The 15,194-nt window shown below is 45.0% G+C and overlaps 1 protein-coding gene and 1 long non-coding RNA gene across 5 annotated transcripts in view; one reads left to right on the top strand and one right to left on the bottom strand.

The window, feature by feature from the left end:
• Positions 1 to 9,397, bottom strand: part of Siah2 (siah E3 ubiquitin protein ligase 2) — a 28,357-nt gene extending 18,960 nt beyond the window's left edge. The window contains exon 1 of the mRNA XM_050120230.1: positions 8,371 to 9,397. Within this exon, the coding sequence (XP_049976187.1) occupies positions 8,371 to 8,790 (420 nt within the window). The 5' untranslated portion in view covers positions 8,791 to 9,397. The remainder of the gene's footprint in view (positions 1 to 8,370) is intronic.
• LOC126487461 (uncharacterized) overlaps positions 8,627 to 15,194 on the top strand; it is a 49,484-nt gene continuing 42,916 nt past the window's right edge. For 3 of the 4 annotated variants that reach the window (XR_007588401.1, XR_007588398.1, XR_007588400.1), the window contains exon 1: positions 8,637 to 8,750. This is a non-coding gene — a long non-coding RNA (uncharacterized lncRNA). Of the gene's footprint in view, positions 8,751 to 15,194 lie in introns of all 4 variants that reach the window. The other variant, XR_007588399.1, reaches the window with a different exon arrangement.

The raw sequence follows: 15,194 nt of genomic DNA on the forward strand, positions 1-15,194 counted from the left end.
ACAGGGTTTCTCTGTGTATCAGCCATGGCTGTCTGGGAACACACGCTGAAGGCCAGGCTGGCCTCGAATTCACAGAGCTCCTCAAAGTCCTTATAATTCTGTCCAAAAGTCAGAATTATATGCCATTCTTATGGTATTATTAGGTTTTCCAGAGCCTCTTAACATAGTTACCAACTCTCAGATGCAGAAGGCTTTGTTGTACATATTGAAATCATTGAACTTATTCCAGATGATTCAAAATTAACATTGTTATTTATTCAATTACAAGAAAGAAGCATAAATAGAAATCATTCCTTCTATATAACATATGTCTGATCCCATACAGGTCTCCCAGGCCTTCTAGCACAAGGTAATGATGAAATTGATCACCTATTGGTAGGAAATGTGCTAGGGGTCTTAGAATTTCATAAGAAACACCATGTTAGTGGCAAAGGTTTGAAGGATTTTTCTATCACTTGGTAACAAGCCAAGGAAATTATGAGGAAATGTCCTACTTGCTCTTTGTATGACCAAATTACACTACCTACAGGAAGAAACCCAAAGGGTACTCAAAGAAATTACATTTGGCAAGTATATGGGTTCCATTTTACAGAGTTTGGAAAATTAAAGTATGTGTACCACACTATTGATAGCTATTCAGGTTTTCAATGGGAAACTGCTTTGAGTTCTGAAAATAAATGTGATCACACATTTATTAAAGGTTATCATCATTATGGGAATACTTGTACAAATTAAGACTGACAATGCCCCAGCATATGTCTCTTGTAAAATAAAAGGTTTTTTTTTTTTTTGCATATTACAGGTTTACCACTCAATCCTACAGGGAAAGCAATTATGAAAAGATCCAGTCACACTTGAAAAGATAAGCTTGAAGGCCAGGCGGTGGTGGCGAATGCCTTTAATCCCAGCACTCGGGAGGCAGAGGCAGGCGGATCTCTGTTGAGTTCGAGACCAGCCTGGTCTACAGAACTAGTTCCAGGACAGGCTCCAAAGCCACAGAGAAACCGTCTCGAAAAACCAAAAAAAAAAAAAAAAAAAAAAAAAAAAAAAAAAAAAAAAAAAAAAAAAAAAAAAAAAAAAAAAAAGAGAGAGAGAAAGAAAAGATAAGCTTAGTAGTAAACAGAAAGGGATAATAAAGACCCCCAGAGATAGGTTACACAATGTTTTATTAACCTCAAATTTTTAATGCTAATGAGAAAAGAATGACAGCTGAGGAGAGACACTGGATACTAGGGAAAAAACTGCTGAATTAAATCAGCCTGCATACCTTAAAGATGTACTGATTGACCTCAGAATGGAAAACATATGTGTTATGTTGGAAAAGAGGCTTTACTTCTGCTTCCACAGGAGAAGAAAAGCTATGGATACCATCTAGATTGATAAAGATTAGAGTCAAACAGTAGAGGCCTCTTGATTAGAAAACGTGATAGGTTCATCAAACAGCATGGCCATGTAATCTAAACTAACTTATAAAACTACCATGTTTTTCATTTTATCAGCTATAACTTGCCAAAAGGGGAAACTCCCCAAAGTTAGGGTTGGGGCAGGATTTTGTTTTTGTCTTTCCAGGAGAATAAAAGTGTCTAACTAAAGAATCTGAAGACCATGGCAAAAATGAGACAGCTGAAGAAAAAGGACGGATCACCCAGAGAAAGTGTCCCCAGAAAAGGCTTAACGGAATAGAACATTCCCAACAAGATTCATTTTTATAAATGCTCCCAAATGCTTGTTTTTGCTGTTCTCTATAGACATATAGGCAAATGGTCTTTTTGTTGTCCCCATTCATCTAGAAATTAAAGCTGGCTCTGGAGCTGGGGCATGGCTCTCCCTTCTCTAAACCCAACCATGCTTGTTACAGGAAAATCTAAAATATCTGTCTCATGTCAGAAGAGCCACCTGGTATGGGGCAGAAGAAAAAGAAAATTAAGGGTCTAGTCTATTGTTACTAATCTCATAATCCTTTGGTTTTGACTCTAAAACTTTTCTTAAGGTAAAGAATATTATCTCAAAATTTATAAGATTCGTATATATACATTTAAACTTTCCATCTTGGTATTAATGGTCATATAGAGTACTAACTCTAGAAATAGGCTTCATCTAGTTCTCTACATGAGATTTTAGGGTTGAGTCTGAAGCAGTTAACTAGGAATTAAGTTTGTGTATCCCAGTTATATTTCATAGACCGTGATCCTTTAACCTCTCCAAGATCTGCTGCATGAGACATTTAAAATGTTTTAAGTCTTCTGCAGAACTATGACTATTCCTAAGAGTGACCTTTGAGGTCCCCAAAAGGATGATGGGGCCCCACAAATGATGATTCCATCTGGACTGTGGTAATGCCACTAAGCTGACAAACACCACCCAAAGATCAGCTTTGGAACACGAACTGCTCACGACAGTTTCAAGGCATTAGCTAAGATGGTCCAGCCGCAGACTACTCCAGCCAGGACTTCAAATAAGCCCTGCATGTTCCCATCACACTGAGACAGGACAACAGCTAGCTCTCCCAGGACTCGACATTATCTCAATTTTCACAGGGTCCCCTAAAGATATTATCACCCCCGGATAACAGGGAGTAACTTTAAGAACAGGACTCCCATATTCCTAAGAGGTGGGGTGGGTGATTTCTGGTCGTCTGGTGGATGTTTGTCACTTCATTGTCTGGGGGGTTAACTGCAAGTTACAGTCAAGGAGGAAACTAAGCAAAGGAAACTAGATTCAGGGATCTCATTCTGAAATGTAAAAGGGGGGGGATAGGAATGACAAGATAAAAGGGTAGATTATTGAATCCACTTTTAATGAAAAGGCAACTACTAGTCTTAACTATTTTACACTGGTATAGATTTTTGTACATGACACAAATTTAAGATTATTTTTATTATACTTTATATATGCTTCTACTCTGGTTTAAGGAATCACTTTTATGCAGCTCATTTAACAATATAATGTAAATTCCTAGCCATTGAAAGTTATTATTACAAACTATTCAGGATAAATTAAGAAATACAGGTTAGTAGTTAATCACCTAATAATCAAATTTGTGACCATGTTAGATATGTTTTCAAGGTCAAACAGATATATTTTACATAGATGATCTTCAAATACTTCAGAGATCTACAGAATATGGCATCAATAACATACGATTTTTTACGACAGTGAGGCACGTCTGTTCCTGGCAGCACAAATTTACTTTAAAAAGAATTTGGGGCATTGAAGAACCTCCATATGGAGTTTGTTTTTTCTCGGCACTCTGATGGTGTTGAAGACTAGACAGTCATAGTTTTCCTTGTTATCAAATTCAGAAAAGAAACTCACAAAAGAGGTGTAAAGTATACAAGATTGAGACATAAAAGCTTAGAAATTTATCTCAGAAAATGTTCTGAGGTTCTAAAAAGTTTTAGGTTGGTAATACAAGTTAGGATGCAAAGTGAATTTGGTACAAAACTTTGGACTCATCAAGATCGGATAGATAATGGAGTATTTTCTCTGAATTTGCTAAACACAAATCAACTGGACATTGTGAATATAATTCTTGATAAGTGTTCTTATCGTACATAGTTTTACTTCGTTAAGCTTAAAACTTTCCCTTTTATTTAGCCAATACTTGATAACTGTTCTCATTGTATATAGTTTTATTATGTTAAGAGTTAAAAACCTTTCCTTTTATTTAGACAAAAACAAGGAACTCTTGTGGGGTAGTCATTCACATTGACACTCCAGGACTTCCAAAAAAGTTAAGCCTTGAATAAGAAGGCAGAGTCAGTGACTGGCTGGCCAGAATTAGCCATAGACCTGTTGGAGGACAGAGGAAGTCTGACAGGCACAGGAAAAGACAAAAGGGAGCTTGGGGAGGTTTGGGATCTTTTCAATCTAGGAATGCTGTTCTTTGGTTTTTAAATCTCAACTTCTGACTCTCAAGTTTTTTTTTATTAATACTAGAACAATTAAGATAAATGCATAACACGACATTTTCTCCAAAACTGATGACATACTTGGACACAAAGCAAGCCTCAACAGATACAAGAAAATCCAAACAAGACCTTGCATCTTACCTAAGCACCACAGTTTAAAGCAGGGTATCAGCAACAACAGAAACAACAGACAGTTCATAAACTCCTGGAAACTGAACAGCTCACATCCGAACAAAAAAAATTGGTCAAGATGGAAATTCAGAAAGATATTAAACTTTCTAGAAATGATTAAAATGGATATATACTCAGACTTACAGGACACAATGAAAGCAGTTTCAGGAAGAAAGTTCATAGCACTAAGTGCCTATACTAAAAAAAAAAAAAAAATTGGAAAGATCTCATACTAGCAACTTAACCTCACACCTGAGAGCTCTAGAACAAAAAGAGGCAAAGGCACCCAAGAGGAGTAGTCGGCAGGAAATAATCAAACTGAGAGCTGAAATACATAAAATAGAACAAGGAGAACAATATAAAGAATCAATGAAACAAAGAGTTGGGTCTTGGAGAAAAATTAGTAAGAGTACAAACCCTAACCAAAGGTAATACCCATATCAGCAAGCTCACAACCACCCGTGAATCTGGCTCCAAAGAGAACCTCCTCCCTCTTCTGGCCTTAATAGGTCACCACACTGAAGTAGATATACCCACAACCCTGCAACATGCACAATCACACATGATTACACAGAATTAAAAATAAGAAAAAAAAAAAACCCTAACCAAATTAACTAAAAGAAAGAGAAAATATCCAAATTAACAAAAGTAGAAATGAAAAGGGGGATATAACAACAGACACCATGGAAATCCAGAAAAGCATAAGGAAGAAGTCAAGGAATCTTTATTTGCATATGATATAGCATACACAAGTGACCCAAAAAATCCCACCAGGGACTCCTAGAGCTGATAAACATTTCAACAAAATACCTGCTTACAAAATTAACTCACAGAAATTAGTAGTCTTCCTTTATACAAATGACAAACAGACTGAGAAAAAAAAATTAAGCAAATAACACCATTCACAATAACCTCAAGTAGTACATTATATTACTGGAGTAACTCTAACCAAGCAAGTGAAAGAATTGTATGACAAAGTCCGAGGCATTGAAGGAAGAAACTGAAGAAGATACCAGAAAATGGGAAGATCTCCCATGCTCATGGGTCAGTAGCAAACTGATCCACGATAGCAGTTAACACAGATAAAATGGCCATCCTACCAAAAACAATTCCCACACCAAACTGCCAACACAATTCCTCACAGATCTGGAAAGGACAATTCACAGCCTCACACACAGAAAAAACCCAAGACAGCTCAAACAATCCTGACCAATAATGGAGGTGTAATCACTCCTAATTCCAAGTTGTATTGCAGAGCTATCTAATAAAAATAGGACACCATTGGCAGAAAACCAGACATGTCTATCAAAAGAACTGAACTGATGACCCAGACATAAATCCACACACATGTAGACATCTGGTTTTTGATAAAGAAGCCAGAAATACACACTGGAAAGAAGACAACATCTTCAGAAAATGGTGCTGGTCAAACTGGATACCTGCACCTAGAAGATGCAAAAAGACCCATACTTACCATCCAGCACAAAACTCAACTCCAAATGGATCAAAGGCCTCAACATAAAACCAAATGCACTGAACCTGACAGAAGAGAAAGTGGAGACTAGGCCTTGAACTTAGTGGCACAGGAAAAGACTTTCTGAACAGAACACCATTAGCACAGGGACTGAGATCAACAATTAGTAAATGAGACCTGAGAAAACTGATAAGTTTCTCCACGGCAACAGACACAGTCATTCAGAAAAAATGGCAGCCAACACAATGGAAAAAGATTTTTCCCAACTCTACACCCATTAGATGACTAATATCCAAAATATATAAAGAACTCAAAAAAACTAGATATCAAGAAAACAACCCAATTTAAAAATGGGGTACAGAACTAAACAGAGAATTCTCAACAGACTAAACTCAAATGGCCAAGAAACATTTAATGAAATGTTCAACATCCTTAGTCATAGGGAAATGAAAATCAAAACTAATTAATTCAAGAGTCTGACAGAATAGCTTGTATAAAAATCACAAGCGACAGCTCATGCTGTTGAGGATCTGAAATAAGGGGAACACTCCTCCATTGCTGGTGGGAGTGCAAACTTGTACAGCCACTATGGAAACCGGTGTGGTGGCTCCACAGGAAGACGGGAACAGATCTACTACCTCAAGCTCCAGCTGTACCACTCTTGGGCATATACCCAAAGGATGCTTCCTTCTCCTACAGAAACACTTGGTCAACCATGTTCACTGCTGTTCTAATCACAGTAGTTGGAAACATGGAAACAACCTAGATGTCCCTCAACAGGATAGATAAAGAAAATATAGCGCATTTACTCAATGGAGTACTACTTTGCTATTAAAAAGAATGAAATTTGCAGGATGCAACTAGAAAAAAATATCTTGAGTGACCCACAGGGGATGGAGGATACACACACACACACACACCCTCTAAACACCACAAGGGAAGCTCACAAGAGCTCACAGAGACTGAAGCACCATGCACTGGGCCTGTAGGTGTCTGCAATGGGTTCTCTCTCTCTCTCTCTCTCTCTCTCTCTCTCTCTCTCTCTCTCTCTCTCTCTGTGTGTGTGTGTGTGTGTGTGTGTGTGTATTAAAGCTTTCAGTTCACTGTTTTTATGGGATTCCTGAGTGGGCGAACAGTGGGTCTCTGATTCTTGTCCCTTCTCTTGGGCTCTTTTCCCTGTTTGTTTTGTCCAATCATGATGAACTAGTTTTTCTTCTCATTATCATCCCTTAGAAGCCTGCTTGTTTCTTAATCAGAGAAAGAAACTGAGCGGGTCTGGATGGAAGGGGAAGTGGCGAGGACCTGGGAGGAGTAGAGGAAGGGGAAACATTGGAGAAAAAAAAGCCCATTTTCAATAAAGGGGTGGGGGAAGAGTCGTCGAAATACCTCATCCAGATTGCAGAGATACAGCACCTGAGCTTAGGGAATTGGGAAGTGTTACAGAGCTGGGGCTAAAAGCAAGCAACTTAATAAGGTGACCCCATAGCCTAAACCCTCATTCAAACCTTTATTTGAATATGCTATTTTAACTGATTTATAGCTGGGCAGAAGACCAAATTAAGTCACTCATTTTACTGACATAACTCTCAAGCCTAAAATTAAAATCTTCAGTGAACTATTTTTAATTTAAAACAGTTCTTGCCCTAAAAACTAATCAACAGTGAGATGTGAAAGACAGCTTAAACAGCCTCAGGCAGAACAATTACTTTCCTATTTAAAAAACCCTCAGTATTATCATTATTTCCACCTGTAAGTTCAGAAAACGAACTCTCTGGTGGAGGTGTCAGTTATAAAGGGGTTTACAAGTGGGACTGTGAGAATTTTTTTTACGGGGTTCAGTGTAGGCAACAGGATGTGAGAGGCAATCCCATCAGGCACAAAATAGATGAGGACATCAGTTTGAAAAGCTGGCTGTTTGACAAAAGGCACACTTTTCGTGTGGGCATTTAAAAAAGTTTTCAGAGACACACACTAATGTAGAACTAGACTCAGCTGTGAGGGTGTAAACGCGGCCCAAACACAAACCGGTGAGGACAGGGTAGTGAGAGCGTGGACTTTTGCTCGTGGTTTGCTTCACCCCCCCCCCCGCTCCCCCCCCTCAAGAGCACAGGGAACTCTCTAAATAAACCGCTGGCGCAGAAGAAAAACTAATAAAGCCCCTGGGTGTCCACGTTAGGTCCTGGTGGACTCGAGTTCATCCCACTTGGTAACAAACAAACAGCAGCCTCAACTTCTGAGTCCTTCCCGGGCCCTGGGAAAGAAACTGCGAGGAGAAGGCGTGGCTGCAGGATTTTCTCAGTACCCCTGTAGCAGGTGGTACGTCCCTGTCTTTGTAGCTGTACACCCTAGGGCATCCAGACCTTGGGCGCCGAGTCCAGGTGGAATTCAGAACCGTTCCTGCCAAGCTTATTGCTGAAAACCGTCCGTTTCCTACCCCCACAATTCCCACCGCCAGCTTCCCAGTTTAAGTTTTAGTTACGTAGAGCTGCCCAGCCCTACAGAGCCTGCAGGGGACGCGGCGGCTCTGGGTTGGGAGAGTAAGGATGCTTGCTCCTAACCGTCAGCAAGTGTAAATTTATATTGGCAAACAGCAACCCTTGTTCCCAAAGAGGACAGGTGGGCACAGAAACGGTGGGCAAGGTACGTGTACACACACACACACACACACACACAGAGGAGAGAGAGAGAGAGAGAGAGAGAGAGAGAGAGAGAGAGAGAGAGAGAGAGAGAGAGAGAGAGAGAGAGAATATGAATGAATGACACCGGAACTCTGGAAGGTCGCTTGGCAGATCTGCGGGTGGTCGTTGGACTTACCTTACAGGGAAACAGAACTGCCGAGGCCACCTTCTCCATAGCCAGGTTCCTGATGCTGGGCGTTAGGGCGCCCCTGCACGTCGGGCAGCAGCTCAACTTCTGGCGGCATTGGTTACACACCAGGTGCCCGGCTTGGCACTGCAGAATAGGGGGCAGGACATAGTCAAAGCAGACCGGGCACTCGAAGAGCGAGGTCAGCTCGTGGTGCTGCGGGGATACCGGGCCGGCCCCACCGCCGGCGCCGGGGCCTGAGATCACCGCTGCCGCGGCGGGCACCGCGGACGAGCCGGGGCCCGCAGCCGAGATGGTGGCGGCGGCCGGGGGCGCAGCTGGCGACGGAGCGTGCGAGGTCTGAGGCGGCGGCGGCTGCTTGCTGCAAGGTTTGTTAGCGCTGGGGCCGGTGGAGGACGGACGGCTCATCGCGCTCCGAGCCCACCATGGACCTGCGGGCGTCTGCCTGCCGCGGGGCCGCCCGGATCAAGGCGGTGCGCGCCCCGCGGGTGGCGGACTCCGGGGCAACGCCACGGCGCCCAGTCCGGGGAGCGGGGGAGGGCGCGGACCCGACCGGCACCGGGAGGGCGGGGACAGGACCGCGCTGAGCCTCGCCGCGGGCGCCCGGAGTGGCCGACGCTCTCGGGGCTCGCGGCCGTGCGCTCTGCCCTCCTCCCGCGGCGCTCGGCTGGGCTGCGCACAGTCCCGGCCCACCCGCTTCAGGAGCGGCAGCTGACGCAAGCCCCGGGGGCGCGCGCGGACGTGACGCTAAGACACGTGTGCGGCCGCCCCGGCGCGCTGGGACTGGCAGAGCCACCCCGCGGCCCGCCGAGCTCCGCCCGACCCGGCTGCCAGCGCCCAGCCGGGGCCGTTTCCTGCTGGACGATTCGACCGGCCGGTCGCCGCGCGCGGTCGCTTTCTGGGCGGTGGCGGAAGCCGGTGGCCCCGGGAGGGGACGTTGCCTGGAGTCCTTTGACCTTTCCCAGGGGAGCCACGCCGACACACGCCCGGTCTCCGGCTAAAGGGCAACTGGTGGCCGGACGGGGGCATGGGCGGCGCGCTAGTGCCATGGGGAGGGGCGGGACGGGGCGGGGGGCGGGGCGTGGAATCCCCACGTTTCTCTTGGGGCGGGGATGAGTCACCGGTGCGCGGGAGAACGCGGCGACCGGGCTGCTCGGCCGGTAGCCTGCCACGCGGGGGCGGGACCCCGAGTCGGGCGGGAACGGTTTAGGGACGGGGCTAGTGGGCGCTTCAGGAGGTAGAGGGGGTTTCCCATGGAAAGTCCACTGGCGAAAGCGACTTAGAATTGAGCGCCTCCGATTTAGAGAACCCTGATGTCTTGGACATCTCTGACTGGATGGAGAATTAAAGTCTCCAAGGAATACCAGAAGCGTGACTTGGGTTTTTGAGGCCCAGAACGACAGTAGGGAGACCCTCAGTCCTCAAAGACCTGAGTCCTTAATGTCTAGTCCCAGTCCAAGCCTTAGGCAAGCTCTGAAGCTTACCGGGGCTTGAGGGGGAAAGAAATGGGCGAGCTCAAAGCACCTGTTGCCAATCCCCATCTTGGCAGGACTGCCGCTGGCTTCCTTCTCGGTACTCTGTGCAGCCTGGCATGTGGGAGGTCTCAGAGAAAGAGCTTAATAAAGGGCGCACGGGGGCCCTAAGAGATGCCTCAGCTTGCTGCTCTTCTAGGACCAGACTTTGATTTCCAGCACCTGCAATTGTTTGTAACCCCAGCTGCAGGGGATCCGATGCCAGTTGGCATCAGTACCCGTGCACACAGATGCACATGCCCATAAAATAAAAATTAACCTTAAGTGGGGGTTGGCTTGGGGGAGCAGAGGGCATCTCCAGCCTAACTTCCATCTCTAGTAATAAGAGCATCTACAAGGGTCTCTGTAGAGCTTTCCAGACACCCACCCCGCAGGACCCACCGAAGTTACAGAAGCCTCGGAACCTGGAGCGAACCATATTTTAATAGAATGGATACCAGCTGCTCATAATTGCCTGGGCAAAAAAGTTTTATGCTCGAACCCATGATGTTAGAACTGGTAAAGCTGGTAGGGTGTAATTTGCAGGAGAAACAAATTAGTGAAGACGCGGCAAAAATAGTGGCCCCCGTGACTTGGAGCAAATTCTTTGAATATCCTAATTTAGTTTGTACGTGACTGTCTGCACATGTGGGGGTCAGAGGATAGTTTTTGTGGAGTCAGTTTTCTCAAGTTGTCTGGCTAGGTGGCAGGCACTCTGCCACTGAGCTATCTTCCTGGCCCCAATGTCCTACTCTGTAAAAGTGAGCTTAAACAGTTGAGGTGGGCTTTGAAGGAGTTTCATGAACGCTATTCTTGTCGAACCTCATCCATCATAAGCACCTTGGAAATGTTAGCTTGCAGCTTAAAATGCAGGGCTCAAAATGTGGCTCAAAAGAAAAACGGAGTTAACTTTTGTAAATTACCTAGGAAGACTTCATGGGTGACGGGGTTATCTAAAACTCAGAGACTTACTAGGTATAAATGTCAGTGACCCACAAAATATTCCCTAGGATTTGTGTGTGCCAACAACTGTTCAGGCTCTGCAAACGGTTCTCACTCAGTTTACATTCTAGAAAGGACTTGAGGCCAGTAAAGCCTCGGGGGAAAGAGCTGAGAGGACCTAGGCAGGGTGGTTACAGGACTGTCATCTCAACTCCTTGGGAGACTGAGGAGGAGGCCAAGTTCACAGAGTGACTTCAAGGCCAGCATGAACAACTTAGCAATGCTGTCCTCAACCGAAAAGAAAGGTAGGGCTGTGGCTTAGTGGTATGGTGCTGGTCTGGCCTATGCAAGGTCTTAGGTTCAATTCCTAGTAATGCAAAAAGGTAAAATACAGAGGGGGTATGGGGGTGCAAAGACAAGGTGAGAAGGGAACACACGGGATAGGGCTGGGTGTGTGTAATGCAATGTGAGTGTTGTCGTATGAACAGCAATAGAATGAATAAGGCATTTGTCTAGGTATTCAGGAATCACTGGATTTTCTTTATTTTTTTTAGAGATCTGTGATGTATTGAACTTGAACTTCTAGGTTGGTGGCTGTGGAGTCTATAAAATAATATTTATTGAGCATCCACTATGTGGGAAAAGATGGCTTTTTGGATTCTGCAGGCACCATATTATTGGATGGACGCTGTGGTTACAGTCATGGAAACAGGGACATTGGGAGTTTGGTTTGCTCAGGGCCACACAGCCCAGAAGGCTGGAACCTGCTCTGGAACCCTTATCTTTATCTGACTCCTACGTCACTGAGATGAGGCGATTAGCTCACTCTCTAGATAGAGTCAGAAAGCAGCTTCACAACCACAATGAACTGTGTGGGCCATGGTCACTGCTTCTTAGCCGGTCTGCAGAGAAAAGGTCGAGAAAAGGTCGATCCTGGTTATTAGATTTTCACCGTTGTTGAGCACAAAGAATGTAAGAGCAATGTCAGGAAATGAAAGCAGTCTCTCCTTTAGGGGAGAGTATATGTATTCCACCCAAGCTAGAAACCTAGCAGCTGGAATTTATGACAGACTGCATTCCCTTGCCGCTGACCTCTGGTGTCTGTCAGGAGTCCCCGTTCCTGGAATGTGCTAAAGGTCACTGCAGAAGTGGGCTCTTGGCCTTGTCTCTGTTGACAAGGGCTGTCACCTCCTGATAATTCAAAAAGAAGTATGGTTTCGGGGCTGCTGACGGAAAAAAAAAAAAAAAAAGGAACAGAGAAAGCAGTTCCCTGCTGAGAGAATTTGGTTTCTAAAACTGCAACTGACCTATCAACTCTTACCCCAGCAGATGAATCACCTGGTACAGAGAACTGCTTTCATTTTAACCACGGGACTCCTGATTAAGGTGACCGGGGTCATTAAAAATAAAAGCAAAAGCCAAATGAGAAGTCTCTTGGCAGTTACTGACAGTAGCCAAGGGGACAGGCCTGGTGGCCCAGTCACACCCATGACCTCACATGCTGCTAGACTGGACTTTCCAGCCTCCCTTCTCCTCCCTGAGGGGCTTGCGTGAGAGAGGTGGCCTTTCCATGTGGGGAGCCTGAGCTCTTCAGAGAGCATTTAGCTCAGAGCTTTCACTTAGTGAGTATCCAGATGTGTGCTGTGTGCGGAACTGACTTGAGATGTTTTTTGCCCCGCGAGACATTGGTATTCTTGGGCCTAGGCTTAATGGGTGACCTTTTGGCTTCAGGAAGAGGGGGTGAAGCCTTCTGTAATCTCTCTTGAGTCATTACGCATTTTCCACATCTGGATGAGAGGTGAGGTGAACCTCCTCCCACCCACTGAATTTTAGATGGCCTGTCAAACAGGATACTTCCCCTTACCTGTCTCCTGCTCTGTGCTTTTTAAATATGACTTAAAATTTTTATTTTATGAGTATGGGCGTTCATGAATATGTGTGTGTGTGCCTGGTGCCAGAAGAGGAGGAGATTCCCTGGAACTGGGGTTACAGAGGCTTGTGAGTAGCCGTGTGGGTGCCGAACCAGGGTCCTCCGGAAGAGTAGTCAGTGCTCCTAACCACCGAACCAACTCCCCTGTCCTCATGCCCCACTGAACCTTTAAAGCTGAGGGTGTACTGGGGGATTTTTTCTCTTGCCTTAAACTCACAGAGTACACCTGTAGCTGGCCTGGTAGGAATAAGAACACGTGAGCTCGTGCCTCTCCTGTTAGCAATCAGACTACGGCCTCCAAGAAATTAGAATTCTCCTGGGACTCTCATGCTGTGAAAAGAAGGCTGAAATCTGGTCAAACCAGAGTAGAAACCTGAGCTCTCACAGAGTTCTGGGAACTTGCCAGACCACTGTTCAGGAGAGACTGGCATTGAGACAGCCAGGGGTCGGTTATAGGCAGGTTCATACCTGGTTAGTCAAGCATACCACTGGTCCTTTCCCTGAACCCTCCTATCAGGAGCCCAAGATGGGCTTGGAGGTGTAGGTCGCTGGGTCTCTAAAGTGGTGACATTGAGTTTCTGTTTTCTACATTTCACTATTTGTTTTTTTCTTTTTAAAATTGGCTTATTGAGGATACTTGGTCAAGAGTCTGGCTTGTTAGGAATGCCAGTGCCCAGGCTTTGACACTGATGACTCTGCTAAGAAATCTTTATTTAAAAAAAAAAAAAAAAACAAACAAAAACCAACAACAAGAACCCAGCACTTTTGTGGGTGAGCCCCCCATCTTGCCTTGACTGTTGAACACCATGAGAACGGCTTCAGAAGGCAGACAAGTGGGCCCTTATATCTGCAACTCACAAATGGTGTGGTTTTGCAAACCCCACAACTTCTGCAGTTAGGCAAATAGTTTGCATTTGCAGAGCAGAGCCTGGAGGTCTTTCCTGTTTAGGTCTAAAAATGACTGGGGTGTGCTTTGGAGCTTGAAAACTTCTGATCAGGGAAAGTTTATGGGAAATTTGACGATGACTATGAGGCCTCCTGGTCACAGTGTTGGCTGTATAAAGCACCTCTGTTTCTGAGGGTAATTTCTACTGGCTCAAAATAAAATCTTCAGTGTATCCTGAACAACCGATGTAGACTTACTTGCCTGAAATGGACAGAATATATTTTTGTCTGTTTGCTTGCTTAGTTTGCTAGAAACTAGTTGGGCAGCACAGGCTGCCCTGGACCTGGCATTCTTTCTCCCCGTGCCTCAAGGATTGGGATTGCAGGTGTAGGCACTTTAAGTGGTGCAATTCTGAAGTGTTGCAGTGCTGAGGGTTAAGGTTTCCCCAATAGGAGTGATGCAGCTTTGAGGGGAAAGGTATCCTGGCAGCTGGGAGCCAAGGAATACCAAAAAGTCACACCATACAACAAACCTCACAGAAGAGATTTATTGGGAAAGACACAAGAAGGTGAAGCAACAGGGAACTGAGCAGGAGGCAGGGTTTCTCGGGGGCAGAGTTTTCCAGGGTGGGGATTGTTGGGATTTCAAGTTCAGGGTCTGGTGGTTTTTTGAGTTCAGGGTCTGGTGGTTTTCTGAGTTCAGGGATTGGTGGGTTTGTGAGCTCAGGGCATGGTGAATTTTTAAATCTGGAGGTGAGTTTAGATCTTTTACCCTCTGGGTATCAAGTGTGGCTCTCTTTGCATTGTTTCATCCCCATACATTTCTCTAGTGCTGCTCAATGATTTCCATATTTTAATTCTTTGATTCCTCATACTGGTCTTTATAAGCTGGAGGTTTATGACGAGGCACAGAGTTGCCATTTGGAGAGGATTCCTATTGGTTCCCAATAGCCATTCCTCCTGGAGTTGTCCTTGTAATCTTTTCCCTTTAGTTAGGACAGACTTTGCCTTAAATGACTATAGAGTAGCAATAAAATGTCACTTGTGAGATATTACAAAAAAAAAAAAAGACTGATTTCTTGTTGTCTGTCCTTGTCTCTCAAAGCCAGCTTTTTCAAAATACTATAAATCAGGTGACACAAACCAAAAAGCATTTCTTTCTCACAGTTGTGTAGGACAGGAAGTTCAAGATCAAGGCCTGCAGGTTAAGGTCTGGTGAGGGTTGACAGTTCCCCTGACCTTTATACTGTGAGTAAGACGCATGCTCTTTTGGCATTCTTCATTAATTCATCTCTGCTATGACATCATCTCATTCTGTGCCATTGTGTTAGGGGGCAGAGTTGCAGTGTGTTTTGAGGGGCATAGGTATTAGGTCCCTACTAGTCTCTGAGCCTTCTTTGTAGGTACAGCCAGCTATCACCTTGTACATATCTACTCAGAGAGCCTCAGGGCCAGGAACCCAAGTATCTGATCATCAGTCAGTCAGCAGCCCTGCTGACAGTGAGTGAGTCTGGGAGCACCAGCCAGTGAGCACCTTTGCCGAC

The sequence above is a fragment of the Alexandromys fortis genome, unplaced genomic scaffold (assembly GCF_014885135.2).
Source record: "Alexandromys fortis isolate MF-2015 unplaced genomic scaffold, M_Fortis_MF-2015_v1.1 scaffold_172, whole genome shotgun sequence".
In the NCBI taxonomy this organism is placed as follows: domain Eukaryota; kingdom Metazoa; phylum Chordata; class Mammalia; order Rodentia; family Cricetidae; genus Alexandromys; species Alexandromys fortis.